This window comes from Colobus angolensis, unplaced genomic scaffold (genome assembly GCF_000951035.1).
Source record: "Colobus angolensis palliatus isolate OR3802 unplaced genomic scaffold, Cang.pa_1.0 Scaffold65, whole genome shotgun sequence".
NCBI lineage: Eukaryota > Metazoa > Chordata > Mammalia > Primates > Cercopithecidae > Colobus > Colobus angolensis.
In genome coordinates, this window is record NW_012120154.1 from 778,644 (window position 1) to 805,930 (window position 27,287).

General features: G+C 42.1%; 1 protein-coding gene across 2 annotated transcripts in view; it reads left to right on the forward strand.

The window, feature by feature from the left end:
- Nucleotides 1–27,287, forward strand: part of MKL1 (megakaryoblastic leukemia (translocation) 1) — a 176,770-nt gene that overhangs the window by 98,668 nt on the left and 50,815 nt on the right. For both annotated transcript variants that reach the window (XM_011964167.1, XM_011964168.1), the window contains one exon: nucleotides 22,882–22,947. In XM_011964167.1, coding sequence (XP_011819557.1) covers nucleotides 22,882–22,947 — 66 coding nt within the window. The remainder of the gene's footprint in view (nucleotides 1–22,881; nucleotides 22,948–27,287) is intronic.

A 27,287-nucleotide genomic window follows, 5' to 3' on the forward strand; every position in this document is an offset into this window, starting at 1 on the left:
CAGGATGGTCTCGATCTCCTGACCTCGTGATCCGCCCGTCTCGGCCTCCCAAAGTGCTGGGATTACAGGCTTGAGCCACCGCGCCCGGCCACTGCAGACTCTTAAAGCACTTAATAACACTATCTCTGATTGTAGTGATTTGTTTTTCATTTCTCATAGTCTCTATTATATTTATAGATTCCTCGAGGGGCTTATGTGGTTTTGATGGTTGTATGTGTGTGATAGGTTGAAGTTTTTCTCTCTTCTTTTTTTCTCCACAGTGCCTAGCAAAGCATACATGGTAGGTGGTTCATATGCATTAGGTGAGTTAATCTGCTGAGATTGCTGATTGTTACTGTGCTTCCTGGCACTAGAGGGCAGTGTCATATCTATAAGCAAAATGAGGTATTTATCTCAAAGTGACAGATACATTTTGAGCACTCTGTCCTAATTCAGTTTTATTTAGTCTTATTAATGATTCTGGCCTTCAGAAGGAACTCACGTCTGTTCATTGTCAGTGATATTAATAAATAACCTTTTTCTATAAATATCTTGATTAGATTCAGTGTATGTTGGACCAGGAGATGGTGAGATTCTTTCTGAGAAGAAACTTGGTACATCTGAGAAATACCAGTCAAGGCATTAGGTGTCAGAGGTTAATTCCTTGAGGGCAGAAGCCTTTTTGTGGTAGGCAGCTAATATCCCAGTAGTGGTCTGGTAGTCAAGAACCCAAGGTTCTTGATTTGATGTTGCCAGTGGTGAACTCGGCTAAGTTGCTCTAAACTTGGCAAACTAATTCCTCTCATTGTGTAGTAGTGGGTATAATGACTGCAGTTCTGGCTCATAGGGTCAAATGAGATATGTATGAAAGTAGCTAATGTATAGTGGTGTTTTCCTTCTCAGTACCTATGTCGTACTTAGTACCAATACATGTACAAAATAAGTGATTACTTATAAATATGACATTAATTTGTAAATTTTAGGTAAGGGATATACTGTGGTAAAGGCTGTACTCACCAAGGCTGCATACATTGAGAGGTGATTATAGTCACAATAGTGGTTAACATATATCCTGTCCTTAGATGTTATTTAGCCTGAAAGTGAACTGTGTGACACACACACACACACACACACACACACGTATGAAGTTTACACTCTTATTAGTCTCTTGTCTAGTGAATTTATATTTGTACACCCGCTACCCTTCTTTTTTGTTTGTTTTTGTTTTTTTGAGACAGGGTCTCGCTTTGTCACCTAGGTTGGATTGCAGTGATGCAACCTCGGCTCACTGCCGCCTTGACCCCGGGCTCAAGTGATCCTCGCGCCTCAGTCCCCCAAGTAGCTGGGACTACAGGCACGTGCCACCATGCCCAGCTGATTTTTTTGGTAGAGATGAAATTTTGCCGTGTTGCCCAGGCTGCTCTTGAACTCCTGAGATAAGTGATCCACCAGCTTCAGCCTCCCAAAGAGCTAAACTTGTTGGAATGGGTTAAGATTCTCAAGATCAAACGCATAAAGGAGAAGCCAGATCATTATAACACAGGAGCCCATTTAACTACTGTAGAATTTTCCCACTCCACATCCCCCAGGGTTAGCAAAGACTTTTCAAAAGCAAAGGTATGTGTAACTGTAGGAGAGTTCATGTTATAAGTACCGCAACTTTGTATTTCCTGAAGTCTGTGTGGTTGAATTTGCAAGTGGAACATTTCATTACTGCAGGTTTTGCACAAAATTTTACAAAACAAACCTGCATTAGGTTAAAGCTAGAACTAAAATAAATGCCTTTTCTGGATACTTCAGAAATAATTTCCATATGTTTCCTATCACAGACTCCTTTTAATTTAGATACTCCTTCAATACATGCGAGTAGGAGGGAAATTCCAGCTCAAAATCTAAAAATAGAGGTGGGCATGGTGCTCACGCCTGTAATCCCAGCACTTTAGGAGGCCGAAGCAAGCAGATCACAAGATCAGGAGATCGAGACCATCCTGGCCTACATGATGAAACCCCATCTCTACTAAAAATACAAAAATTAGCTGGGCATGGTGGCACGTGCCTGTAAATCCCAGCTACTTGGGAGGCTGAGGCAGGAGGATCGCTTGAACCTGGGAGCAGGAGGTTGCAGTGAGCTGAGATTGTGCCACTGTACTCCAGCCTGGTGACAGAGTGAGACTCCGTCTCAAAAAAAAAAAAAAAAAAAAAAATTTAAAAGTAGAATGCAAAGTGATCAAAGAATTCCTCCATATCACATACCTCAATTTTCTAGCATAATTCTGAGTGATGCAGAGTACCAAACCTATCAACAGAATGCCTATTTAAAAAATGTCCCTGATACTACCGTGTACTTTTCCTCCTCCTGATTTTCAAATCATCCCAGTATTAACATCCATCCCTAAGGAATCTCAGTGGTGGTTTCAGAAAAACGATTTTGATTTGTTTGACACACTGTGGGAGAGACAACAAATAAGACCCCCTTTCCTCTGGCTTTTCGATGCTTCTCCTGGTCATGAAAACAGCCCTAACTGCGGCAACAGCTGGGGATCATTAAACTGACAGAAATAGCTAAGGAGACTCCAATGGTGTGTGAAGGGGGGAGGAGAGCCTGAGTATCAGATTAAAAAAAAATCAAAAGGGCAAAAGGAAAGGGGGGCAGGGCAGTGAAGTCTAAGGAGTGTATCAACCTAAATTTCCTTTACCACAGCCAAGGAGATGCAGTGAAGCAAATGACAGGATACATGAATGCAGCCTAAATTGCTTAGCCTCCTACCTATTCCTAGATGGAAGGTTTAGTCAAACCTAAAAATGTGGGTCTGAATGAAGATAAGCTGGGGAAGAGTAGGGAGGAGAATTGTGGAATCTCAAAGGCTAACTATGGGTCTGAAAGAATCACTTAGAGGAGGTGGCAATGATGATAAAAATCAACTCCAAGATGGAGCAGGAGCAAGGGCTGTGAGAATACATCCCAAGCCCTAAGTGGACTCAGAGATTAACCTAGTCACAAGGCATCCCCCTCAACTGGGAAGGACCAAATGCTACATGAAATGCCGGTTCTTGTTCTTGCCAGAGCACAGCCATGCCTCCCCAGTGGTAGCTTTTCAACCTGGCAGGCCTTCGAAGGTCGGTGCAGGAATGAGCCATCTGCCTGGCCAACTGCCCGAGTGTATTCAGCACATACCTGAATGCCCTAGAGTAGCTTTATTCAGATCACCCCAAGGGAGTGGGCTTGCAGATCCTGACTTATGCCTTTAAGTCTGGTTAGTCCCAGGATCCTGGGGTACCTTCTTCATCCCCACACTTGTTAGGTTGTCTATTCAATATTATCATCAAGGCTTCTCCCACCAAGGCATTTTCTTTGTAACTAATCTTACAGGACTGCAGTTTCAGATGGTTCCCCACCTGCAAGCCTAAACAGGAAATGATTCGATTACAGATATTAAGACTGCAACTTTCTTTGGCAAGAGTGTTTTGTAACTATGAGATTGCATCAAGCTCGGTTGAACATTTTATTCGATGAATCTAATTATTTACTAAAGAAAGTTCCAGGCTGGTGACTGGTCTCAACAAAAAGCTACCACTGTATTACCTTCTTCTTGAATAGCTTGCTTCTTTTCTTTATTTTCTTCCTTCCACTCTAGGAGGAAAACTTGCTTCTTTTCTAACCACAAATCTGGCAGGAAAATACGCTCATGCATATTTCCATACTAAGCCATCTTTGTCTAAATAACTGTATTTGAATCTGACTTTCTATAAGAAGTTCAAAAACCTTACAATGGTTGGCTCATTACAAACACTTTAGGTTCGCATTAAGAAGGGTACAGGGAGCCAGGTGCAGTGTGGCTCACGCCTAAAATCCTAGCATTTTGGGAGGCTGAGGCTGGTGGATCACTTATCTCAGGAGTTCAAGAGCGGCCTGGGTGACATGGCGAAACTTCATCTCTACAAAAGAATCAGCTGGGCGTGGTGGCACGTGCCTGTAGTCCCAGCTACTTGGGGGACTGAGGCGGGAGGATCACTTGAGCCCAGGGGTTAAGGCGGCAGTGAGCCGAGGTTGCATCACTGCAATCCAACCTGGGTGACAAAGTGAGACTCTGTCTCAAAAAACAAAAACAAACAAAAAAGAAGGGTAGCGGGTGTACAAAAATAAATTCACTAGACAAGAGACTAACAAGAGTGTAAACTTCATATGTGAGAGAGTGTGTGTGTGTGTGTGTGTGTGTGTGTGCATATGTATGTATCACACAGTTCACTTTCAGGCTAAATAACATGTAAGGACAGGATTTATAGCTTTTACGCTCAGGCACTACATGAAGTTTAATTTTATGGATTTCATTCTTCCACAGAGAAGACAAATTTTGTTGTAGCCTTTATTAAATTTTATTTTTAAATCTTTATCTTTTTGAGTCAAATAGCTAAAATTTTATATCATTTAGGACTTAAGGGTGAGAAGTTTACTGTTTTTTTCTTTACCCATAGAAAACTGTACACATAAACATTTGAATAAGCTTCAGATTGTTTGTCTATCTAATTATCTATCTATAACCCAACCTGTATGGTCTAATTTCTAATCACCTTTCTATTCCCTAATCCTTCCCATAGAAAAGGGCCAGGTGCAGTGGCTCATGTTCAATCCCAGCAAAGCCTGTAATCCCAACGTTTTGGGAGGTTGAGGTGAGTGGATTACTTGAGTCCAGGAGTTTGAGACCAGCCTGGGCAACATGCTGAAACGCCATCTGTACAAAAACAAACCCCCAAAAAGCAAAATTGGCCAAGCATGCTAGTGTGTGCCTGTAGTCCCAGTTACTCAGAAGGCTGAGGTGGGAGGACCGATTAAGGCTGCGAGGTCAAGGCTGCAGTGAGCCGTGATTGCACTGCTGTGCTTCATCCTGGTGACAGAATGAGACCCTATTTTTTTTTTTTTTTTTTTTTTGGAGACAGAGTCTTGCTCTATCCCCCAGGCTGGAGTGCAGTGGCTTGATCTCAGCTCACCGCAAGCTCTGCCTTCCGGGTTCACACCATTGCCTGCCTCAGCCTTGCAAGTGGCTGGGACTACAGGCGCTCACCACCACGCCCGGCTAATTTTTTGTATTTTTAGTAGAGACGGGGTTTCACCGTGTTAGCCAGGATGGTCTTGATCTCCTGACCTTGTGATCCGCCTGCCTCGGCCTCCCAAAGTGCTAGGAATACAGGCGTAAGCCACCGTGCCTGGCCGAGACCCTATCTTTAAAAAATAAAAACAAAAACAAAACCACTTTAGGCCTGTCATAGTAGCTCACGCCTGTAATTCCAGTGAGCCTGTGCCACTGCATTCCAGCCTGGGCAAAAGAGTGAGATCCTGTCCCTGTGTTTTATTTTGGTTTTTTTTTTGAGACGGGCTCACTCTTGTTCAGGCTGGAGTACAGTGGCACAATGGTGGCTCACTGCAGTCTGGGTCAACAAGCACACACTACAGGCACACACAACCAGATGTTGTCTCCCTGTGTTGCCCAGGGTGGTCTGTGACTCCAGCTCTCAAGTGATCCTCACACCTTGACCCCCTACAGTGCTGGGATTATTGACACAAACCACTGTCCCTGGCCTAATTTAATTTTAAGGAAAACAATTTTTTGTCTCTTTGATTTGCCCTAGAATGACTACCCTATTCTAAGTTTTGAATCTGTACCACAAAGTTGGGTGCAGAACGTCAGTGTCAGTTATACCAGCAGGGATTAGCAAATGAGATTCAAGGCTGCCCATATTTTCTCGGTGAATGGGCAGAACTAATGCAATAAGGAAAATGCTGTTCTTGGTGCCTTTAACTTTGGAAGGGAGTCTTCAGATGGCCCTACCTAAAAGTGCTAAAGGAAGCACATTCCCAGTTTATCTCCACCCTGTTCAGGCATCTGGTGCAAGTGCATGCCGTGCCCAGATCTTACATGATGGAGTTGGTTGCACGTTGCTTTATAGATTCTCAGGAAAGAGACTGATGACATTGAAGTAACTGGCACTTTGAGATCTGTTTGCGGCGATTAGAGGAGGAGGTCACACCAAGGGGTGGGGGAGATGAGTAACTACCCAAAATGAGTGGTAAGCCTCAGATTTTTGAGGATGTGGGGAATAATTTTTATTTATAGTTATTAATATTTTTGCTATGACTGTGGCATAAATGTAATATAGTAGAAAAAAACACAAACTTTGATATCAGGCCAACCTGTATTTGAGCTCTGGCTCTACCCCTTACTACCCGTGCAGCTTCTTCATCTATGAGATAGACAGTACGTATCTCAAATGACCATTGAGATGAAATGAGTCATTGTAGTAGTACATCTACCCAGTGACCACACAATGTAAGAGCTAAACACATTAGATTCCTCATTTCTTATATATTAGTTTTCTTCTCAAGGCAAGCCTTTTCTCAGTGCCTTTGCACTTGCAATTTCTTAGGTCTGGAACACTCTCCAGATCATTTTTATGGTTTGTCATATTATTTAGGTTTCTGTCCAAGAGTCATCTGTCTCTTCAAAAGGGCCTTCTCTGTGCACCCTATCTAAAATTACCACCACCCCGTCACTCTCTGTTCTCTTGTTCCACTGTATTTTTCTTCACATAGTGTACTCCCTGAAATTATAATATGTACAACTTATTTATTATGTTTTCCCTACTAGAGCATATGTTCTGTGAGGACAGGGACCTCATCTGTCCATGTTATTGTTTTATCACCTATAAATATTGATCTTATCTGTCCATGTTGTTTTATCACCTATAAGCATCACCTATACATATTAGTTCAGTAAATGAATGAACAAACCAACTGACAATCTTCCTGGTGCCAGAAAAGAACCCATGGCCGAATGCAGGAAGGAAGTTGTGCCAGGAAGCAAATGCTTTCTGCTTTTGTGGAGTGGATGTTCCCACACTGAGAGCCAGAATAGGAAGTAGTCCTGTGACGTCCTCTTACGTCCTTTTAGACTTCTTCCTGTCTCTCTCTGGGAAGAGTCCCTTTGAATGACCTTTATTTAGTAGTTGTTATTTTTTGCCTTCTTGCCCAGGCTAGACTGCAGTGGCATAATCATGGCTCACTGCAGCCTCGACCCCTCAGCTTCCTGAGCAGCTAGGACTACAGGCAAGGGCTACCATGCCTGGCTAATTTTTTTTTTTAAATTATTTTTTGTAGAAACAGGGGTCTCCCTACATCGCTGGGAAAAGTCTTGAACTCTGGCTGGGCATGGTGGCTCATGCCTGTAATCCCAGCACTTTGGGAGGCTGAGGCAGGCAGATCACGAGGTCAAGAGATCGAGACCATCCTGGCCAACATGGTGAAACCCCACCTGTACTAAAAATACAAAAATTAGCTGGGCATGATGGCGCATGCCTGTAGTCCCAGATATTTGGGAGGCTGAGGAAGGAGAATCGCTTGAACCCGGGAGGCGAAGGTTGTAGTGAGCCGAGATCGCACCACTGCACTCCAGCCCGGTGACAGAGCGAGACTCTGTCTAAAAAAAAAAAGAAAGAAAAGAAAAAGTCTTGAACTCCTGGGCATGATCCTCCCAGCTTGGCCTCCCAAAGTGCAGGGATTACAGGTGTGAGCCGTCATGCCCAGCCTGAATAACCTTTAAATGTGACCACCGTTATCCTGTTAAAATCTCAATTCCTTTTGGAATTAGAACATAATCAGTGTTTTCAGTCTCCAGAGTTCTATGTCATATACTCTACATGTTCCGTACTATTCACTGAAATCACCTGGATTTTCCCCTAGTTAGTATGTAGGTCACTTTTTTTCCATCCATATCATGCTGATAACACTGTCAATATAGTGTCATTTTAAAACATAGAGGAGTGGGGTGCAGTGTTTCATCATGACTGTAATCCCAGTAATTTGGGAGGCCAAGGCAGGAGGATAACTGGTAGGCCAGGAATTGAAGGCCAGCCTGGGTGACAATGTAGGATCCCATTTTAACAAAACATAAACAGACAAACATACAGAGAACTGGTGTGTTTTATGAGAAAAGAGAGGTGGTTGAAGATTCAGGCTGTACATTCAGACAGAGCTGGGTTCCAATATCTGCTCTATCTTTTACTTTATGACCTTGAGCAAGTTGCTTAATTGGTCTAAACCTCAATTTCCTCATCTACAAAATGGTATCAGAGTTCTGCCATCTGCACAGCTTTGTTGTGAGAATTAAGTAAGATGATGCGTGTTTTCACCGTTTTGTAAGTGTTACTACACAATATAGACACCTTTCATTTGCATATTTTAATACCTTAAGTTAGATTTTTCTTTTTTCTTTTTTTTTTTTTTTTTTGAGACGGAGTCTAGCTCTGTCGCCCAGGCTGGAGTGCAGTGGCCGGATCTCAGCTCACTGCAAGCTCCGCCTCCCAGGTTCACGCCATTCTCCTGCCTCAGCCTCCCGAGTAGCTGGGACTACAGGCGCCCGCCACCTCGCCCCCGGCTAGTTTTTTGTATTTTTTAGTAGAGACGGGGTTTGCACCGTTAGCCAGGATGGTCTCGATCTCCTGACCTCGTGATCCGCCCGTCTCGGCCTCCAAATGACTAGGCCCAGGTCGTTCTTTCCTGCCGGCATTCACCTGTGCAAGCTCCCAGTTTGCTTATATATTTCAGCAGCTCAACTTTACAGCTCAACTGCTCTTTGTTAGAAAATGATTTGGGGCTGCTTTTCATTAAAAAGGAAAACCTTACTGAGGACTTCCATACCCTCACTATCTGCCTAAGTAATTTCTTCTTAACTCCTGTATTATTCACCCCTCTGGACTGGTAACCCTAACTGCTTTTAGGGGGTGTTGGACGACAACTCTTTCTGGCCCCTTCCTGCTGAAAAGGGGCATTGTGTGTGGAACAGCAGCTAGGGCTCCCTCCTGGGGTCAGTCTAAGGGTCCTCAGATGAAAGGTGTGTCCATGCGTGGTTCAGTGTGCAGCACCATTTGGAATTTGATTGCTGTCAGAACCATTCCGATGGGTTGTAACACTGGTTTGCTTCCACCAGATGTTGCATTTCAATGAATATTGTACCTTGGTATCCCAGACGAGGTCCCTAATATGAAGCGGCTATGTTGTCTGGGGTAAATACTTGGGATTTGTCCTCTCACACCTAGAAAATTTAGGACATGGACACATAACAAGGAGTTTAGGAGTGGAGGTTTCATAGGGAAAAGAAAGAGAAGGAAAGAGAAAGGAAAACAGCTTGCTCTCTAGTGAGAGAGAGGGGACTTCCAGGAGGAAAAGGCCCTCCATGGATTTTTAAAATAAACTTTATTTGGAATGATTTTACACTTACAAGAAAGTTACACAGATAGTACGGAGAGTTCCTGTGTATCCTTGATCCAGTTGCCCCTAGTGTTAGCATCTTACGTAAGTGTGGTACATTTGTCAAAACTGAAAGATGAACATTAGTACATTACCATTAAGTAAACTCCAAACTTCATTTGGATTTCATTCGTTTTCTCACTAACGTCGTTTTTCAGTTCCCAGATCCAATCTAGGATACCACATTGCATTTAATCATAAGATTTGTAGATGATTGGTCAATAGAATCTCAAGGAGAATTTCCTTTCTTCACCTCCACTTCCTCCTTTTTGTCTTAATCTCTTTGGATCTGAATCTCAAGAATTTCAGCAGCTCCTTTCTCTGGCAAAAGATAAATGGACCTTTCTGGATCCTTTAACAACTACTTTGGTATTGATAGCTTAGAATTTCAGGAGCATGCTTTTTGAATACTCAACTGTATATTTGATTTTAATAATGAATGAGTATTGATTCTTCTGCCTCTCTCTGAAGCTTGCTCTTTATAATTACCAGAGACTGCTTCACTGGCTACATGTTCCTAAACTGCCTTCCAAAGAAAAATAGTTCCCTTTCTTTTTTTTCCCCCTTTCCTTTTTCTTTCCTTTCCCTCCTCTCCTTCCCCTTTCCTTTACCCTTCCTTTGATCTCTCTGCATCGCCCACCCCCGACCCCCACCAAGAACAACTTGGGATGTGATTTAAATAAGAGTGGTTTGATATAAGATCATTTTACCTTGCAGAATAAATTATCTCGTTGGATATGTGGTACCAGATTACTTGCAGTTCTTACTTTGCCCTAGAGGAAATCTGATGTAAAAGCCTCTAATGAAACATTTGTAATCTGTATTATAATTTTACAAATCACTTTTCATGTACATTGTGGTCTTTTAAGTTTCAAAGGGTTGTATGGATTAGTTTTCAAAATGGTATTACAGTGATAAATTTGAGAAAAAAAGAGATAGTTACTTGATTAGGTAGCAACAGAGATAGGATTGGGACCTCTGTGTTCTGATTCTTTCTCTGATGTGCTTTGGTCTCCCCTTAGAGGTCATTTCTGTTTTTTTCTTTTCAAGACCGAGTCTCACTCTGTTGCCCAGGTTGGAGGGCAGTGGCGTGATCTCGGCTCACTGCAACCTCTGCCTCCTGAGTTCAAGCTATTCTCCTGCCTCAACCTCCTGAGTAGCTGGGATTACAAGTGCCCGCCACCATGCCCAGCTATTTTTTTTGTATTTTTAGTAGAGGCAGGGTTTCACCATGTTGGCCAGGCTGACCTCGACCTCCTGACCTCAAATGATCTGCCTGCCTTGGCCTCCCAAAGTGCTGGGATTACAGGCATGAGCCACTGCACCTGGCCAGAGGTCATTTCTGGAGGTGTATTGCATTTATTTGGAACTTATAAAATATTTATAAAACCAACCCCACATTCAGTGCTGTGTAACCCTTTACCCAGAAGTCAGTTGAGTTGACAGTAAACCCTTTCTGGTTAAGGATAGGGCTAATTAAAAAATACATTGGGCCTTTGCAGTGCTTTTGTTTATATTAAAAACAAGCCGGCAGGCGCGGAGGCTCACTCCTGTAATTCCAGCACTTTGGAAGGCTGAGGCAGGCGGATCACAAGGTCAGGAGATCGAGACCATCCTGGCTAACACAGTGAAACCCCATCTCTACTAAAAATATAAAAAATTAGCCAGGCGTGGTGGCAGGCGCCTGTAGTCCCAGCTACCTGGGAGGCTGAGGCAGGAGAATGGTGTGAACCCGGGATGCGGAGCTTGCAGTGAGCGGAGATCTCTCCACTGCACTCCAGCCTGGGTGACAGAGCAGGACTCCGTCTCAAACAAACAAACAAACAAACAAAAACAAAAAAAAGAACAAGCCACAGATACGTTTTTGGTGCAGTGTACACTATGCTTACCCATTCAGGCTGGTTTCACAAGTTGAAGGAAGAAAATTATCACGAAAAGGACAAGAGAAACTTACTGTTTAGTCTGGGCGCGGTGGCTCACATTTGTACTCCCAGCACTTTGGGAGGCCGGGGTGGGTGGATCATTTGAGCCCAGGAGTTCAAGACTAGCCTGGGCAACAGGTGAAACCCTGTCTGTACAAAAAATTAGCCAGGTGTGGTGGTGCGTGCCTGTGGTCCCAGCTACTCGAGAAGCTGAGGCATGAGGATCAATCACTTGAGCCCGGGAAGTCGAGGCTGTAGTGAGCCAAGATTGCACCACTGCTCTCCAGCCTGGGTGACAGAGCAAGATCCTATTTCAAAAACCAAAAAAGAAAAGAAACCTAATATTTAGAAAGCTTAAGAACATTATATGTTAAGAAGCAGGAGAGGAAATAATTCCATTGGATGCTGTAGGACAGGGTAGGGCTCAAGAACCAGAAAGCAAGAGAGGTAATGAAACCAAGTTAGGGAACACAGAGACATTTCTCTTCTCTTTCATATCTTTTAGGCTGTATCAAGACAGACTTATGGGCACATTCAATAAGTTGGGGCCCAGAGGAGTATTACTTTTGGGGAATGTTATCAGGAAATAGCTTGAAACTTTAATACCAACTGATCGTGAACATAAAATACTTTGAAGAACCCCCCGTTGTTTTTTCCTGAGACGGAGTCTCGCTCTGCCTGGGCTGGAGTGCAGTGGCGCGATCTCAGCTCACTGCAAGCTCCGCCTCCCGGGTTCACACTATTCTCCTGCCTCAGCCTCCCAAGTAGCTGGGACTAAAGGTGCCCGCCACCATGCCTGGCTGATTTTTTGTATCTGGTACCTAGCACAGGACCTAACAAAATAGTATTATGTTGGTGCAAAAGTAATTGCAGCTTTTGCCATTAAAAGAAATGACAAAAAACATCAATTACTTTTGCGCCAATCTATAGTTGTTTAGTAAATATTTGTTAGGTGAGTGAATAGAGAAGATCTCTCTCCACACCCTGATTCCCAATCCTTATATTGGTGGTGATGCTGGAAAGTAATCCAGGTAGCATAACTTGAGTAGCACCTGCTTCTGGAGACACCCTTCACCTGCTTTTAATCATGCATTCTAGCAACGAAGCTGGTGAGTGTTCAGAACAGCCTTCGGTTCTAATTGATAGGCCATGTGGTTTTACAATTTGGATGTCACTAAATGATTTTTGAGGCATATAGGATAAATAGAATGTAAAATACACCAATAAAATAGGTATGATTCACTGTTGCAAAGATGAGTATTCTAATTATCTGCATGCTGAGCTTCACCTAAGGCTAGCACCCAACCTGTTCCTTCTCTGACCTTCCTGGTAAAAACACATTCCCCAGTTTGAAGCTAGAAGTATTGGTGTCTGATGCTGAATTAAGTTGCATTTGCTTATTTTTTCTGGAACTGATGCCTGAAAATTAGAGAAAAAATATACCAATTATTAGCAGGTCAAGCTTTAGGAATTTATAGGAGGCTATGAACTTAGAGTAAGGAAATACTATCCGAAACTACTTTTCACAGTTAATATTGGCTGGGTACAGTGGCTCACACCTGTAATCCCAGCACTTTGGGAGGCTGAGGTGGGAGGATTGCTTGAGCCCAGGAATTCGAGACCAGTCTGGGCAACAGTGAGACCTTGTCTCTACAAATAAAAAATTTAAAAATTAGCTGGGTGTGGTAGTACAAGTCTATAATCCCAGCTACTCTGGCGGCTGAGGTGGGAGGATTGTTTGAGCCTGGTGGGTCAAGGCTGTGGTGAGCCATGATCATACCACTGCACTTCAGCCTGGACAACAGAGTGAGAACCTGTCTCAAAAAAAAAAAAAAAAAAACCAGTTAATATTTATTAGTAAATGTACTATACTGTATATAAACGAGAACTTAGAAGATACACAGCGTCATATCACATGCATTAAATTTAGATAGAAAACTCACAGAAGCACATCTAGAGATACCAGATTTTATCTCTTCATTGGGTTGTTCTTTAGCCATTCTCTTCCTCTTGACAAACTTTTAGTGGTAGTCTACAAGTACATTTTATGGAAGAAGTGTGTTGGAAAATGAAATTTCTCTCCTGTTGTAAACTTTTGAACAAATAATAATTTTTAACTAGCCAGAGCTTGGGGGTCCATTTTCACTGCTCTTTGTTCTCTGCTCCAGTAAGCTATGTGTGAATTTGTTGTGGTCTCTGTTGCCCTTGTCCTGCAGGTCCTAGGAGGCCCGTAGCTAAGATGCCAGGACACCATGGAAGCTGGGAAAAGTGTTGATAATTTGTGACAGTGGATATCTCTGGTCTGTATCCTGTTCTCTAGATGTCTGAGTTTAATGCTAAACATCATGAGATGGGACTTGACACCTCCTAGAAGTGTTCACATATGATTATTTATTAAATTATTCGTTTGGTGAAAAGGAATTTGAGAAAAAAAGAAAAATTATTTGTTATTCTTAAGTTTTTCAATGTGAAAAATATTAAAAATGATCGTGGAAATAATAACATGTTTATTGTCAAAAAATTTTAACTTAAAAACTGAAGGGTTGTTCAAAACACAGCAAAAGATGATGTGCCTTAAAACAGTATCAGAGGAAAGGCTACTTACTGGTTATTAGGTGGATTAAACCTGCTTTGCACTATTTACTTGCCATGATCTATCATTGGCATCACAAACATGGGTGGAGCATATTTAATTTCTCCATATGAAGTAAGCTTAAATTAGGCCAAAGTAGCATTACATAGGGTAGCTCTTGACATGGCATTGCATTAGAATTACCTGCTAAGCTTCTTAAAGAAATGAGGTCTAGGCCCCATTCCAGACCAATTAAAAACCTTCCCAGATGATTTCATTGTGAAGGGTAAGGGTTGAGAATCACTGGAATGAGAGAAGGATTAGGAGGATAAGGATACAGAATATTTGGTTCCAATCTGGCTTCATTTCCTAGTATTTTGTTGAGGAATTTTGTGTCTGTATTAATAAGGCATATTCATCTGTAGTTTTGTTTTGATGTCTTTCTCTGGCTTTGGAATCAGAGAATAATACTAGCTTCATAAAATGAGTTGGGGAAGTGTTTTCTCCTCTGTTTCCTGGAAGAGTTTGTGAATGTTTGGTATTAATTATTTTTATTTTTTAATTTATTTTTTTGAGACAGGGTTTTGCTCTGGCACCCAGGCTGGAGTGCAGTGATGTGGTCTCAGCTCACTACAGCCTCGACCTCCCAGGTTCAGGCAATCTTCCTGTCTCAGCCTCCTGAGTAGTTTGGACAACAGGCACTTGCTACCATGCCTGGCTCATTTTTGTAGAGACAGTTTTGCCATGTTGCCCAGGCTAGTCTCAAACTCCTGAGCTCAAGCAGTCCACCTACCTGGGCCTCCCAAAGTGCTGGGATTACAAGCATGAGCCACCATGCCCAGCCAGTATTAATTCTTAAGTATTTTGAAGAAATATATCAGCGAAGCCTTCTGGACCTGGGCATTTCTTTGTGGGAAGATTACTATTTCAGTCTCTTTACTTGTTACACATCTATTCGAATGTTCTATTTCTTGAGTCAGTTTCAGTAATTTATGCCTTCCTAGGAATTTGACCATTGCATTTCTTTTTCTTTTTCTTTTTCTTTTTTTGAGATGGAGTCTTGCTCTGTCGCTCATGCTGGAGTGCAGTGGCATGATCTCAGCTTACTGCAACCTCCACCTCCCAGGTTCAAGTGATTCTCCTGCCTCACCCTCCCAAGTAGCTGGGATTACAGGCTTGGGCCACCACATCTGGCTAATTCTTGTTTTTTTTTTTTTTTTTTTTTTTATAGAAATGGGGCTTTGTCATGTTGGCCAGGCTGGTCTTGAACTCCTGACCTCAGGTGATCCACCTGCCTTTGCTTCCCAAAGTGCTGGGATCACAGGCATGAGCTACCACACCTGGCCTCCTTTTGTGTTTCTGATTTTTGTATGTATTTTCTGTTTTTTTTCTTGGTAGTTAGGTAAAGATTTATCAATTTTGTTGTTCTTTTCAAACAACAGACTTTTATGCCTATTGATTTTCTCTGTTGTTTTTCTGTTTTTTGTTGTTTGTTTGTTGTTTTTTGTTTTTGAGACAGAGTCGCGCTCTTTCGCCCAGGCTGGAGTGCAGTGGCGCGATCTCAGCTCACTGCAAACTCCGCCGCCTGGGTTCAAGTGATTCTCCTGCCTCAGCCTCCTGAGTAGCTAGGATTACAGGTGCCTGCTGCCACACCCGTCTAATTTTTGTATTTTTAGTAGAGATGGGGTTTCACCATATTGGCCAGGCTGGTCTCAAACTCCTGACCTCAGGTGATCTGCCTGCCTTGGTGTCCCAAAGTGCTGGGATTACAGGCGTGAGCTACTGCACCTGGCCTATTTTTCTGTTTTCTATATCGTTGCTTACCACTTTAATTTCCTTTCTTCTACTTACCATGGTTTAGTTTGCGCTTTTTCTAGTTTCCTTTTTAAAAATTAACTGAATTTTATATTCATCTAGTTTCTTAAGATAAAGGCTTACAGCATGTATTCCAGATCTTTCTGCTTTTCCAATGTAGGCTGTGAATTTTCTAATATAAACCTATGAATTTCCCTCTAAGCACTGTTTGGCTATATTCCAGAAATTTTGATAAATTGTTTAGTTCAAAGTACTTTCTAATTGCTCTCATTCTCTTTTGACCCATTGGTTATGAATTTCCCAAATTTTTTTCTGCTGTTTATGATTTTTCTTTCTCTCTCTCTCTATATATACACATACACATATATATGTGTTGTGTGTATATATGTGTGTGTGTGTGTGTGTGTATAGATTATATATATATATTTTTTTGAGATGGAGTCTTGCTGTGTCACCCAGGCTGGAATGCAGTAGCACAATCTTGGCTCACTGCAACCTCCACCTCCTGGGTTCAAGCGATTCTCCTTCCTCAGCCTCCTGAGTAGCTGGGATTGTAGGCACCCACTACCATGCTCTGCTAATTTGTGTATTTTTAGTGGGGATGGGGTTTTACCATGTTGGCCAGGCCAGGCTGTTCTTGAACTCCTGACCTCAGGTGATCCACCTGTCTTGGTCTCCCAAAGTGCTGGGATTACAGGCGTGAGCCACCATGCCCAGCCATATATTCTTTATATACATAATATTTATAGAGAGGGGGGTCTTGCTGTTTTTGCTACCAGGTTGGTCTCTGACTCCTGACCTCAAGTGATTTTCCTGTTTCAGCCTCCCAAGTCCTGGGGTTATAGGTGTGAGCCACCATACCTGGCCTGTTTTTGATTTCTAATTTAATTCCATTGTGGTCAAAGAATGATTTTAATCCTTTAAAATGGACTGAAACTTGTTTTATTGTTTGGTATATGTTCTGACCTGGGGAGTGTTCCATGTGTGCTTGAAAAAAGTGTATATTCTGCCATTGTTAGACGGAGTGTTCTATATGTTTGTTAATTCTATTTGGTTGATGGTGTAGTTCAAGTCCTATGTATCTGTATTAGTCTGTTTTGGGTTGCTACAAAGGGATACTTGAGGCTGGTTAATTTATAAAGAAAAGAGGTTTATTTGGCTCATGGTTTTGCAGGCTGTACAAGCATGGCACCAGCAGCTGCTCGGCTTCTAGAGAGGCCTCAGGAAGCTTTTACTCATGATGGAAGGCAAAGGGGGAGCAGGAGTGTCACATGGCGAGAGAGGGAGCTAGAGAGATCCCATGCTCTTTTAAACAAGTTTCATGCATGTGCATGAACTAAAAGAGTGAGAACTCATCACTTGCAGGGAGGGCACCAGGCCACTCCCAGCGGATCTGCTGCCGTGACCCAGACTCCTCCTACTAGGCCCTGCCTCCAACACTGGGGATCATATCTCAGCATGAGGTTTGGAGGGGGCATACATTTGAACTGCTTCAGTATCCTTACTAATTTCTACCTAGTTGTTATATTGTTGAGAGTGAGGTAGATTGTGATTTTTAGAGGAGATAAACTCAAATACTCCTTATTCAAAATTAGTTAAATAAGCACCATGCAATTTATTAAAATGTAGAAATGCTCTAGTATTAGTTGTACCTTACAAATGCCAGAAATGACATCTATTAATTTAGTTTCTAGTATGTTGGGGGCTATTTTAATATTTTTAGTGTGAAGGTCATTGTTAATTCTCATGAAAACTGATGCTTTCAAACTTGACTCCAACCAGAGCAGTCTTTCAGTCGATTGTTTCTGGGTAGCAATTTCCCCCTGAAGTATGACAGCCTCCAGAGTTGGAAGCCAAATATCTGAGTGGGGTAAGAGAAAAGATTTTTGAGAAGGCTTGTCTGCTTTTTGCTCTCCTCAAGCATATAAATCTCATTAATTTTCAAATGCAGCACTGTTTTGACTGGCTTATAATTTCTAGTCCAGGAGCATTTCCCTTACTCATCAACAAGTTTGTTTTGGACCCTTTTCTAACATAAACATTCTGAAAAGCGGTGGCCAAGTTTATTGCCATTTGATTAGAAGTTTCATGAGAAAAAGACTTGTCAGTATTCCTGAGTTACGGCCCAGTTAATGAAATGTCCCTACAGTATGAGAATCTTCCTTGAGAAGACTTAATGTGGAGGGAGGGGTCTTGTTTTTTTGCTGTCCTGTCCTTCTCATACTAACCCCACCTTCCTATTCTTTTCTACGTTCTCGTAATTTTTATGTTATCTTCTGATTGTAGAAGCCTTGGTGGAATCAATACATGTATAAGGTAGGAACAGCTACCAACTGCATGTTTCCTTTCCAGTGAAATCCGGGACAAATGACCAGTGGAAGAGCTGGGCATGAGAACCCCACTTCTTGTTCCTTTCTTGTTCCAGTCCTGATTGACCCAACTGTTTGATGTGTTCATTTCTTGGGTATTACCCCTTGAATCCTATCAACATGCTTCCATGGTCTTACACGGCAGAGATATGTTAAGGTCACTCCTTGGATTTCCTTCACCCCTAAAGTAGCTATTCAAATAGCAATTGATGCCTTTGTTTGAGGCAGGTAAAAAACTTGATTATTTCCATGGAGAGTGGAGAACCTAGGGCTTTTCATTTTATGGTTGTGTTTCTTTTCTTTTTATTCCATTCTTTTTAGCAGGCAACTCAGCTGATTCACCACCCATCAGCTCTGAAGACATCCATGCATCTATATATAGGTTGTTTACACAGACTCATTTAGAAACATGATATATTAGATTTGTGGAAATCAGTAACAGTAAAGGATTGAAGACTTATGCTTGTATACAAATAAATATTTTTGTTTAGTCTTTACTGGCTTGGGGAATGATGAGCAGATCTAAGTAGTGATATACAATGACATAGTGAGATGTCAAAATTCCTACTCTCCTAAATCTCCATAGGCTTGTACGGTCTGTGAAAATCATCATTTGTTTCAGATATTTCTTGTTGAGGGTGGATGTGCATTAAATTTATGGCCTCTGAAATTTATTCCTGATTTTGGTAACTTTCGCAGTGAACACAGAACATATGGCTCTGTGGTATTTACTGAAAGGGGGTTATTAAATAATTGCTTCTAAAATGAATAATCCTAAGGTCTGGAAATGTAAAGTCATTTTATTTATTTATAATGCTTAGAATTAAGAGGAATTAATAGACCAAGGAAACAGAAACTTCATATAAACAGCTATTTATTTGTAGTTGAAAGTCTCCGACGATGGATCATTTTAAGTTTACACGGATAAACATAAAGCAGATAAATTATAAAACAAAATGAATTATAGGTTGACTGCCATAATTCTGAGTTTACTGCTTCAGTCTTTTTTCCCCTTCTTTGTAACCACTGAAGGTTATGCAGTGCATAAAACAACACATATCTAAATCAGGTTATTGCAGTACCCAAGATAAGTCTGTTATTTGAGTGGGGAACTTTTGTCAGATGTCAGATAAACACAGAGTTCAAAGTTAACTCCTAGGAAGGACAAGATGGAATTTTCAGATAACTGAACTTTAATTTCATTTAGTTTTAGAGGTGGAAAAGGTTTTTTATATAAGCTTTCCTCTTTGTACTAGAGCTGTATATGTGTGTTTAAATATATATACATGCATAATATATACACGTGTGTATATTTGTGTATGTATATTTAAGTTGAATATGCCTTTACTGTAGTATCCACAGAAAACTTGAATCATAAATTTATTAAATGTGTTAGCTTTAATAAATTTAAATTTTTGCATTCATGAAGCAAGAAGTTTTTCAATCAAGAAGTTTATATAATATCCCCATGGCCCTATTACTTAAGAAGGCTAGTGGTTAATATTTCAAAATTATTCTTGGATAATAGCCATTGCTTATGTTAGTTATTGTTTCTTTGAAGTATTCAGACTTACTGAATTGCATTGTTCCCTTATTCTGTGAAATAAAATTAATTTGTTACATTTAATCATTTTCTAATAGCCCATTTTACACTGGGCTTTAGAAACACTCTAAAAGATGACAATTATTTGCCCTTTTATGCCTCTTACATTTTATCCTGCTTGGCTCTCTTTTCTTTCCGACAGAGGCACATTGCATATGATCAGGTGCCTCTACTCTAGAGTCACGGAAATGTGGGTATGAATCCCAATTCCAGCACCTTTGAGCTGTGTGACAAAAGGCAAACTTTTAAATATCTGATTCTTAGTTTCCTCATCTGTAAAATTGAGGTAATAACTGTAGTACCCTCACAGGGCTTTTTTAAAGGATTAAATAAGTTAAAAGCATGACGGTCACTTAACACAGGGCCTGACACATAGTAGCACACTCAATTATTATTTGTGTTTTATTAATGCAATTATTGTTGCTGATCTATGGTTGTAATTTTTTTTCTGAAATCAACTTCCTAGAGTAAATTTGTTTTACTGAAGTTGATCACCTGAATTCCTTTGACCCTGTTGAATCATCCATTTTACTTAGCCCCTTTGTCTGTCTCACCAGAGAATAAACCCAGGTGATCACACTCCACTCCTATTATCACAGTAGAGCAGGCTTTCAGAAGATCCTAGAGAGGCAAAGTAAGGCCCAGGTTTTGGAATCAGAATCCCTGTCTCCATATCCTGTTCTACCTCTTATTAGTGGGATAACCTTAGGTGTATTACTTAAACCTGCTGGGCCTCACTTTGCTTCTCTGTAAAATAGGATTAGTAATACCTATCTTGGCCTGGCACAGTGGCTCGCACCTGTAATCTCAGCACTTTGGGAGGCTGAGATGGACAGATCACTTGAGCCCAGGAGTTCAAGACCAGCCTGGGCAACATGGTGAAACCCCGTATCTACAAAAAAAAAATTTAAAAATTAGCCGGGCGTGGTGGCACACACCTATAGTTCCAGCTGCTCCAGAGGCTGAGGTGGGAGGATCCCTTGAACCAGGGATATCAAGGCCTTGGTGAGCTGAGATTGCGCCACTGCACTCCAGCCTGAGTGAAAGAGTGAGACCTTGTCTCAAAAAAACAAAACACCAAAATGTATCTTCATATGGTTGTTACGAAGATTAAATAAGTTAAAATATAAAAGAATGTAAAACAGTGTCTGGCAGAGAGTACTTGCATCATAAATGTCAGCTATTATTGTAACTCCTGCTGTTTTTATCTATTTAGTTCTCCAAGGCTTTGTTCTTAACAGTGTTAATTTGTAAAATAATAGCCTCTTGGTTCAGTTTCTCAGACTGTTTGTAACATCCTTTTGAGATCCAGTTCAGTACAAGAAATAATTATTGAATGCCTACTATGTATTAAGTGCAATGAGGGACATATATCAGTAAGGCATATTCTCTTCTCTCCAGGAACTTATAAACTGGTAGCAGAGGTAAGATATTGAAGGGCTACTATTACACAAGGCAAAATATTATACTTTTTCCTAACACATAAAAGGTAGCTCACAGGAGGCCTAGAGTAACTCTGAATGCTGTGGAGTGAGTCAGGAAGTTCAGATGAACAGGGTAGGGATTTCCAGGTGAAGTGAATAAAAGAGGTAGGAAAAAACTCATGGTACTTGAGGAAGAGTAACTGGCCAGCCTTGATTAAGATGACTTAAAATGGGAGAGAAACAATACAGGCAAGGACACAGCCAGGGAGCTACGACTGCAGCATGGGAAAACATGGCAGGGTAAAATTGATAAGAGAGGAGTGTGAGTGTGAGGAGGTAGAGTTGAAGTTGGCTTAGACATTAAAAAAAATACTGGGAAAAATAGTGATATCATTAAAGAAGGATGGGAAGTGGATTGGGTTTTTGGGAGGAAAACAAGTTTGGCTTTGGATCTACTGAATTTGAGATGTAGGCAGGAGCATGGTTATGGTTCTGCCATTCTTGGATGCCTCCCTAAAAACTGCTTTGTGGATAGAAAAGGCAGATATTAAGATGATTCCCAGTAGATTCTGGTTCCTCTCAGATGTGACTTGGAAGGCCCCTACACTTGAAGACTTAATTATGTAAGGAGACTTTCCTTGGCCCGTGGGATCCTCCTAATCCTCCTTCTCCAAACATTTTCTTTTTTTTTGTTTTCTTTTTTGACATGGAGTCTTGCTCTGTCACCCAGGCTGGAGTGAAGTGGTGTGATCTCAGCTCACTGCAACCACTGCAGTTTCTCGTTTAGTCTCTGAATGACAGCTGTGGCATCGTCATTCTGCCTCGTTTGCAGTTGTAACACCCTTTAGGTTTAACTGGCTTTTGAAAGAAAGGTAGTTGATTTTTTTTTTTTCCCTGAGACAACGTCTCACTCTTGCCCAGGCTGGAGTGAGAGAGAATAGCGTGATCTCGGCTCACTGCAACCTCCGCCTCCCAGGTTCAAGCAGTTCTGCCTCAGCCTCCTGAGTAGCTGGGATTACAGGTGCGTGCCACCACACCTGGCTAATTTTTGTATTTTTAGTATAGATGGGGGTTTCACCGTCTTGGCCAGTTTGGTCTCGAACTCCTGACCTTGTGATCTGCCCGCCTTGGCCTTCCAAAGTGCTGGGATTATAGGCATGAGCCATCGCGCCTGGCCGATAGTTGATTTTTAACTTTAAAAAACTCTCTATTAAGTTGTTTCATTAAGCAGTATTGCCAGAGTGAAAATAAGAGAAACACCCATCAGTCTCCCCTAGCCCGGATGTGCTTTGAGTCATCTAGCTTGATTGTTTCACCTCAACAGAAAAGGCTGTAAGTGAAGAGAAAGAAGAAAAACAGAGGCATATTAATGGTAAAATATTTTGTAGGCTAGAAAAAGGCATTGCTTGGTGAAATGGCTATAATTTTTAGATACAAAAGAAAAAGTTTACGAATAGTACTTCCTGATCTATGTGAGTAGTACTTTCATTCACTATACTTATGGTGGTAAACATTTGTTAAGCGTAGAACCTCTGGAGAGCTTTTTCTGCTGGGTGATGGTCCTCGTTATGATATTTTGAGTTTGGAATAGGTGTTTTTTATTTTTAGGAGGAGGAGTCAGTGTTGTGGAGGTTTTGAGCAAAAGGCAAGACTGGTGCTTTGTGGATTGTTATCGCCCTGCAAGACCCTTCGCAACTTCCTCTCACCGCCCACAGCAGAATACGGAAACTCTGCTGTATCAGGCCACTTCTGCAATTACAGACAGTTGCACTTCAAGGCGACCCTTCTTTCACACTACATCCTTCTGTTTTTAGACTTTTTTTGCATTTAAAAATGTGTTTTTTGAGGTGGAATACCCAACTGACCCCTCATCTCTTCTCTCTTTCTGCTGCCCTGCAGTGCTACAGTTGAAACTCCAGCAGCGCCGGACCCGGGAAGAACTGGTGAGCCAAGGGATCATGCCGCGTAAGTGCCTCTCTTTCAGCATTTGGTAGATTGCTTTTAGGACATGGCCGTGTTTACTGAGTATGCCATGGGAAGCATCTAACATAAAACAAGGATGATGGATTTTATTTTCCACTCTTTTCTTTCTCATGACTTTCCAGGTTTAGAGCTCAATCACTAAATAGTTAACTAATTGATCAAATTCAGTGAAACAAACTGGGTTTAAAGGGTCAAACCTTGTTTAAATTAGGTGTAAAGGGTGCCATTGAATTTTCCTGTACTTTGGAATTGCACCTCTAAAAGAGTTTTCACTCTGTTATACTTCCTTTTATAGGAGGGGGGCAGATCTTGAACTGGGGTATTGTGAGGAAGAACCACTTCTTGCATATGCTTTGCCTTCATGTTCTGGTTCTTAGGAAGAGAAACCTCTTTTCTGGTATTTTTAATCAACCACAGGTTTATGCAGAGTGAGATCCTGAGATACTCTAAGGCTGGCCTGGGTGTGAGCATGGCTGAGTACAGTCGTTGATGGCGCTATCACAGCACTGCGCTCAGTGGGTGCAGAAGTCCATCCCTTAGGGGAAAAAAGAAACCAAAGCTTGCAATCTGTTAGAAGTAAGGAAATTTGCCTTTAATGCCAACAGCATTATAAACAGAGTTGAAACTGGAGCTGGTGAGGTTTTGATCTTTCTGACATTTCTTTTTTGAATCATCAGCAGAGAACATAGGCTCTCCCTCTTTTCTGTTTGTATGTTATCACTACTTGGATACGCCGTAAGTCAAAAAACAGTCATACAACTTCTAGCTTCATGGTGGGAGAACTGATGTTTTTCACTTTAACTCATGATCTGCTGGCTGACTGCTACCATATTTTCCTAGCTCTCATTCATTCATTCATTCATTCAAAATCTTTGAGTACCTAATATATGCCAGTTGATACAGCAAGATAAAGCCAGCTCTTGCTCGCAAGTGATTTATGTTTAGAAGGGCAAGACTAGTAATAGACAAGAAATTTTAGAGCAGGGATCACCTTGAAGTGCAGCTGGTAAATTCAGAGCATGGTAAGTACTATCAAGTCAATTAACTGATTGGTGCATTAATAAGTAAAAGGAATAAGATGGGGTCACTTTGAATAAGATGTTCAAGAAAGGCCTCACTGAAGAGGAAAGATCTGAGCTGAGATCTAAAGGATCAGATGAAACTGGCCATTCAGAAAGCAGGAAGAGGGCTCAGAAGAAAAAGCAAGGGTTTGGGCCTGGTGCAGGCAAGAAGTTGGTGTGTTTGGAGATCATCAAGTAAGCCAGTGGGGCTAGGGCATGGTGGAGAGAGAGAAGCGGCAAGTGAAGACGGGTAAGGTGGGCAGGGCCAGAACCTGGGCATTATCACCTACATAGAGGAATTGGATTTGACTTTTCATTTTAATTTTTTTTTTTGAGACGGAGTCTTGCTGTGTTGCCCAGGCTGGAGTGCAGTGGTGCAATCTTGGCTTACTGCAAGCTCTGTCTCCCGGGTTCATGCCACTCTCCTGCCTCAGCCTCCCAAGTAGCTGGGACTACAGGCGCCCACCACAAGGCTTGGCTAATTTTTTTTTTTTTTTAGATAGAGACGGGGTTTCACCGTGTTAGCCAGGATGGTCTCGATTTCCTGGCCTTGTAATCTGCCTGCCTCGGCCTCCCAAAGTGCTGGGATCACAGGCGTGAGCCACCACGCCCGGCCTTCATTTTAATTTTTAAGAGATGGGGTCTTGCTATGTTGCCCAGGCTGGACTCAACCTCCTGGGCTCAAGCAGTCCTTCTGCCTCAGGCTCCTTAGTGGCAGGGAGTACTGGTGTGCCTCACCATGCCCAGCTGGATTTGGTTTTAAGTGCAATGGGAAGCCATCGAAGACTTTTAAGCAAGTCAGGATGGACCTACTACAATAGTGATAGGGTCCATTTCTAAGAGAACCTTGTAACAAGTATAAGGAGCCTGGAGTCTATTTCTTTATTTTAACAATTTTTTTTTTTTTTTTTGTGGGGGGCAGGGGTACGAGGTCTTGCTCTGTCATCCAGGCTGAAGTACAATGGCATGCTCATGGCGCACTGCAGCCTCCACCTCTCTGGCTTTCAAGCAGATCTTCCCACCTTAGCTTCCTGAATAGCCCTGGGACTATAGGTGCAATCCATCATGCCTGCCTAATTGTTTTTACTTTTTATAGAGATGGAGTGTGCCTATGTTGCTCAGACTGGTCTTGAACTCCTGGGCTCAAGCGGTCCTCCTGCCTAACCCTCCCAAAATGCTGGGGTTACAGGTGTGAGCCACCTTGCCTGGCTTGGGGTCTGTTTCTATCCTAAACATCAGCCCAGAGAGCTTAAGTCCCAAATTAATCTTTTTGTTTACTGCAGTTCATTGACAGACTATTTACCTACATTATGCTATCTTCTATGGCCTCCAGTGAAGGACTCTCTACCCCCAGTTCTTAAAGCATTAGGTAACTTGTGCTGTGCATCAGCAATGTGATCAGGTCGGGCAATGCTGTACTTTACAAAACTCTCCTAATCTCCCAGTCCATACGGTGGAGAAACAAGATACCTACCCAATGTCTCATCTACTTGTCCTTTGCACCAAGGACATCATATATTTAGTGTCTACTTTGTGCCTAGAGTAGTCCTAGATGCTACCAAGATTAAAGAAGAGGCATGGTACCTGTCCTCAAGACATTGAACAGCCAAAATTTGGGCTGCCAAAACGTACCCATACACAAAATAAAGAGCAATTCAGTGCTGACACATGGGATACTATCTGTAATTACAGCACTAATTCTGAGAGCACAATGCTACTTCTCAGGACTTGTAGTATGTTCAGGATCTAAAAGCACTGCACAGAATGAGTGCCCTGCATTCTTTTTCCTGTCTTTCCTGTAATAACAGGGGCTACTGGAGATCATTGTTTAATAGGATTTATCTGTTAGTCTCCTTGCTTAGCATTTCTTGTAATACTCTATGTTGCTAAGACAAATGAGCCAGGTGCAGTGGCTCACACCTATGAACTCAGCACTTTGGGAGGCCGAGGAGGGTGGATCACCTGAGGTCAGGAATTCCAGACCAGCCTGGCTAACATGCTGAAACCCCGTCTCTACTAAAAATATAAAAATTAGCCGGGCATGGTGGCATGCCTGTAATCCCAGCTACTCGAGAGGCTGAGGCAAGAGGATCGCTTGAACCTGGAAGGTGGAGGCTGCAGTGAGCTGAGATTGCACCACTGCACTCCAGCCTAGGCAAAAAAAAAAAAAAAAAAAAGGACAAATGATGCTTTGGTTATTGCACTTATCTGCGTTTATGCTTGTATCTCCTACTAGACTATGATCTCCTTGAGAAAGTATCATTCATATATATATAATCGGTCCCCAGTGCCCGGCACTGAATGAAGGAATGAATGAAGACAGCCAGTTGTTTTTTTTTTTTTGAGATGGAGTCTCGCTGTGTCGCCCAGGTTGGAGTGCAGTGGCCGGATCTCAGCTCACTGCAAGCTCCGCCTCCCAGGTTTACGCCATTCTCCTGCCTCAGCCTCCCGAGTAGCTGGGACTACAAGCGCCCACCACCTCGCCCGGCTAGTTTTTTGTATTTTTTAGTAGAGACGGGGTTTCACCATGTTAGCCAGGATGGTCTCGATTTCCTGACCTCGTGATCCGCCCGTCTCGGCCTCCCAAAGTGCTGGGATTACAGGCTTGAGCCACCGCGCCCGGCAACAGCCAGTTGTAAAGTGCAGTGTGTGCATGTGTGTATGAGAGAGTCCGACAAACTGAAACAGATACCAGTCTGTTGAAAACCTGTTGGAATTCTGGGCATGGAGTTTGAAACAACACTCCCATTCTGTCAGAAGCCCAGATTCTAAAATTGTCCGGAATATCTAATCATATACTTTGGGTTGTTCTCTGTGTCTGTGAAGTGAGAATAATTGCCTTTCCTGTGGGAATGGAAATGACCTGCTTCTATGAGAATATTGCATTTTCCCATATACCAAGATCCACCTTCGGCTGTGGACATAGTCTTGTTATCAGTTTTTCTAGGGAAGGAAGTAGGTAACAAATTCTTAGATTATGAGAAAGAATGTTGAGGACTGGGAGTAGTTTCAGGTGTGAATTTCCTTCTCATTTACGTACCTGTTGGTATATGGATAGGGTCTCTTGTTCCCAGAAATGAGGCTCTTTTTTTTTTTTTTTTGCCAGACCCCTACCTAGTGAGTAACCCTCCTTCACCCCTACCGTGTCCCCCAACTCCTGTTGTAATCTCCAACATCCTCTGCTACCCCAACACCCTGTCATCCTACTGACTTCCACTAACCCCACTCCTCACCCTCCACTCCATATCTTTTTTTTTTTTT